The sequence below is a fragment of the Echinococcus granulosus genome, assembly GCF_000524195.1.
Source record: "Echinococcus granulosus chromosome Unknown EG_S00049, whole genome shotgun sequence".
Taxonomy (NCBI): domain Eukaryota; kingdom Metazoa; phylum Platyhelminthes; class Cestoda; order Cyclophyllidea; family Taeniidae; genus Echinococcus; species Echinococcus granulosus.
This window is the reverse complement of record NW_020170429.1, coordinates 579,017-583,160: the sequence shown is the minus strand read 5'-3', so window position 1 is coordinate 583,160 and position 4,144 is coordinate 579,017. Positions and strand designations below refer to the sequence as shown.

The 4,144-nt window shown below is 40.8% G+C and overlaps 1 protein-coding gene across 1 annotated transcript in view; it reads left to right on the top strand. All coding sequences in view use genetic code 11, as the record gives it.

Moving 5' to 3' along the window:
• Positions 1-2,379, top strand: part of EGR_06029 (hypothetical protein) — a gene marked incomplete at both ends in the record, with an annotated part of 11,157 nt that extends 8,778 nt beyond the window's left edge. Inside the window, 2 exons of the mRNA XM_024495278.1 lie at positions 1,726-1,778; positions 2,194-2,379. Coding sequence (XP_024350362.1) covers positions 1,726-1,778; positions 2,194-2,379 — 239 coding nt within the window. The remainder of the gene's footprint in view (positions 1-1,725; positions 1,779-2,193) is intronic.
• Between the last annotated feature and the right edge of the window lie 1,765 nt (positions 2,380-4,144).

Here is a 4,144-nt window from a genome sequence, read left to right as displayed (position 1 = left end):
GCAACCCTTTCCCTTGTTTAGCCATATTTGATGCTTCATTTGGCAATTCGTCAGCTTCAGCGATCACAAAATAATCAGCACTTTCAAAAAAACGCCTACATGTCAGGAATTGTGGTCAGGCATTAGATTTTTTGGCCTGTTTCTATGGATCTAAAGCATTCTTTAGGTTGTGAACTAAGCTGTGGAAATTCGTCTATCTTGTATAACTCAAGGCTGATCTTTACTCCTTTGGAGTGAGTGGACTGACTAGGTAGGGGCATTTTTCAATAGTTTTATTGTGATAGGGGCATGGCGACTAGAAATTACACGTGCTCAGAGAAAATTTCTCCATCGGGGTTTGTTTACTTCTGTTCTGTCACAAAAGTCGAGTTTACTAAACGCCTCTCGCCTGAACGGTGTAGTCGAACAAACATGCATTACATAGCCCCTCTTCTTTCTCAGCACCAACCCCTGCGGGTAATCGCCGTATGCCAGTTTCAGTGGTCTTCTTTCTTCCGCTGGTAAGTAAACTTCAATTTTCGCACATAACCAAAGGTCCACCTTTGTACTACATACATTATTTTGATGAGTAGTGGTTGGTTTTTTTACGAAGCTGTGCATTGCACACCAGGTACTTTGTTGGTGAGGTGACTACTATCCCCCGAAATGCATCTTTGCTCCCCATATGGTGATTAAACTCACTGTGTGCTCCAGGTAAAGAGATCAACCTGCCTAAATATACTTGTTCCTCCCTCAGTAGGCGTTAATCCAACTGTCTAATATGTGACAGTCATTAGTGTTCACGTGCGATGTTAAAGATTGCCCTGCCCCATCTTTGAGTACCAGTATGCAATCCGGGATATTGTGGGTCGTTCCTTCCCTATTTGTTAGATAAATACTGGTTGGTACTCTCGGACCACGAAATGTGAGTATCGTGTATGGTGAAATGCCAGCGGCTGTAGCCCACACTTACGTAAGGCGGCACCGTTCACTGCTTAAACACCACTCATCGGACTATGCATCCCTAGAGAAAGCCTTCATTAGTCTAGCCAGTGTGCTATTCAGTCTTTCCATCTGTCTACTATCTAGGGCATATCCAGGTGTCATGCATATTTTGAAAAGCACAATTTTCTTGCATTGTTCGCAAAGGGGTCGACTTTCAAAATCAGCGCCTTGATAGCTATTCCAAGGTTGAATTAGCCGTAGAACCAGTGAACCGCTCCACCCAAACCATAAAAGAGGCATTCTCGTCTATTTCGAAAGAGGCCCCATTAGGTAATGTACTGAAGAATGCAAAGGACCTTAGAGCTATAAACTGTTATCTTTGAAGGTTAGTAGTCTATGCATACTGGCTTTGCAGTGACTGTAGATGTACACAGGCAAGGGTGTGTAGCAGAACTAAATGAACCGCAAAGAGTTACGCCGAAAGCCTGCTTTCAACTTAAGAGAAAAACATTTTCTGGATTGCGTTACAATCAAACATTTGACTAACCGTCTATAGGGAACAAAACCCAAGTTTGAATGACAATAACTTCACATTCTGGATTAAAATCACAACCATATGATCATATACATTTTGTCTAACAGTATTGTGTAGACCATGAAGGAAAATTCGCTTCAGAGGGTAGGAAACAACTTTAAGATGAACAAACAAAATTTCTACGCCACAATTCAGCTTGTTATCCTCGAACTACAGCCATTTCACTCTAAAGGCGAATGTCTTTGTGCATGAAATTATTTCTGCAGAATTAAAAATAATTTATTTCCATTTAATTTTAAATGAAATACTTTCCAAAGAGGTTTGGTTATGAACCTAAAAGAAAATATCCTACGAGGCTGAAAGTGGCCTCATGAAAGCCGTCTAACTTATACTCCAAGGAACGAGAAAGTAAGAGGTAAACAGGGATGTGTATTTTAGCGAAAGTAGACAAAACAAGGCTAGGCGATAGTGATTTTTCAACTATTAGGTACAACACTATTCCCACACCTGGCGGGACCATGCTAATAATGCCTTGAACCTGGATGCAACTTTGTGTGGAACTAACATCGGTGTATAATTCGTAGGCGGAATTGTATTCAAATAACAACGCAACCAAGAAACCCAAACCAACTCATTTTCGGTGAAAAACAGTCGATACGTGAATTTCTCAGGAAACCTTTTGATCAGAGTCATGAAATACAACTCCCTGGTAGGTCTAAAGAGGCTTTCCAAAGGTAGACTGGGATTTGGGTGCAAAGGAACCAATATTAAAAGCTCAAAATAATGAGTTTTATTTAACAATTTTCAGTTTTGTTAAACTTTTAAGATTACAAAATCGCAGCCGTAAAAGGGAGGTCGGAATTGGTTTCAAACAAGCTGAGGAGTTGATGAATGATTCTGTCCATTTTATTTGTTATTGAGTATCGATGAGTGCCAAATTTCGAAGTGAATCTCTGGAGTACTTAAAGCATCCAAATAATGGTGAAATGGGCTGCACGCAAGGTGTCACGACCTCAAAGAATGTGACCAGCGTAACGACTAGGGAATTTAATATCTATGATGGAGCATCCACTGACACGTCGAGACTTTCGCGTGTCAAGATTAGCGAAAAAGTCCGTATGGCTTATCTTAAATGATTGCACAATCGCAGTTGTGCTTACACCTCCTTTTCGGATAAAAGTCGGAAAACATGAGCCCCTCGTCTAACGTAGGTGGATGTATTGATACCAACTTGTACCTATATTGTATTTTCAGTATGTTTGGCTTCTAACATGAAATTGGTGCTATCTGTGGTTGAATCGAGATTTTTTTGACAGGTATAAAACCCCTCGTACATTTGGCGTTTTATAAGCCTTGATATTATTTGGATGGGATGCTCGTGTTTAATCAAGTTATTTTATTTGCCACCTAAACCCGCATTTCCATTTAAGAAAATAATTCCGGGATCTCATTGCAAATCGTGCTTTTCTAATGATTCTAAGAGTGTCTATACATATTGTGATTGACTCAACTGCTTGCAAGAAATCAGGAAATGCAGTTCAGGGAAAGGTTTCTTCTAAATGTACACTCTGCAAAGTGTTTTACAGTAGTGCATCGGTGGTACGGCACATACAAGAGAAGCTGATCCAAAGAAGCGATGATGCTATGTAGTGCTTACTAAAGCAAGTGCGCTTCACATTTAATCTCGCTTCACGCTATGGGGTATTCCAAAGGAGTGTCTGCTGCCGCAAAACGGATATATCATCCTACTGCAAATCTGGCACCAATTCACCACTCACCTCCGCTTGGTTCTGACTTCTCAGCCGATGAAGGACGAGCGTTGCAATGTCCAATTAGACCCAAAATTCACAAATATTTGGCTAACCAACCACTGAGAGTTTGTGATTAGCTGAAGGCAATGTACATTGCCTAAATGCTAATAGAAGTACAAAATACACTATATTTGGGACTCAAAATCAAGTTTTATTGAATCAAAGTAACAGCAAAGCAACGTTGTTTCGCATTGGCAGTTCGACGAATAGTTGAACAAACAAATGGATGTAAGGTAAACATTGATCGTCGTTTTGTGGATAGCAGCAACAATATCACAGTAGTGATGCTTCCCATCAGCAATTACAAGTGCAAGGATGCCTATTGACTCGTCTCTTGACCATCAGTGTGGTGCTGCCACAGCAATCTGCACACCACTTCATCGCTCCTCACTCTTTGCATTCCCCACCAATTCTCATGCTCTCAATTCGAAACACTTCTAGGGTGTACGACAAGAATCTACACTCCATCACAATAGTATGGAGGGCTCGTGAACATGCGCAGCGTATAGTAGTGTGACTACTACAATTGGCAGAAATATACGTACCGAAAATGCACATCTACATATAACCTATGTCCATCACTGCAGCAAATGAGGTCTGAAAAGCCATTTCGAGCATGAGCGTCTGTATTTTGGCAAATGTTGCAAGCAAATGCCCAATACATCTGTTCCGTCAATTTAGAATGTGACTTCCTTTTCCTTTCCTTCGGCTTTGAATGTGACTTTGTTTGGACCACCATGAATAGGCGAAGTGGCCCCATTTTTCTTCACCAAACAGCTCGAAGTGCGTGTTCAAATGTCTGCTTCAATCTACCACAACCCATTATTGGCATTCATCAATGAATTTACAACCACGCCTACGTAGCTTTATTTTG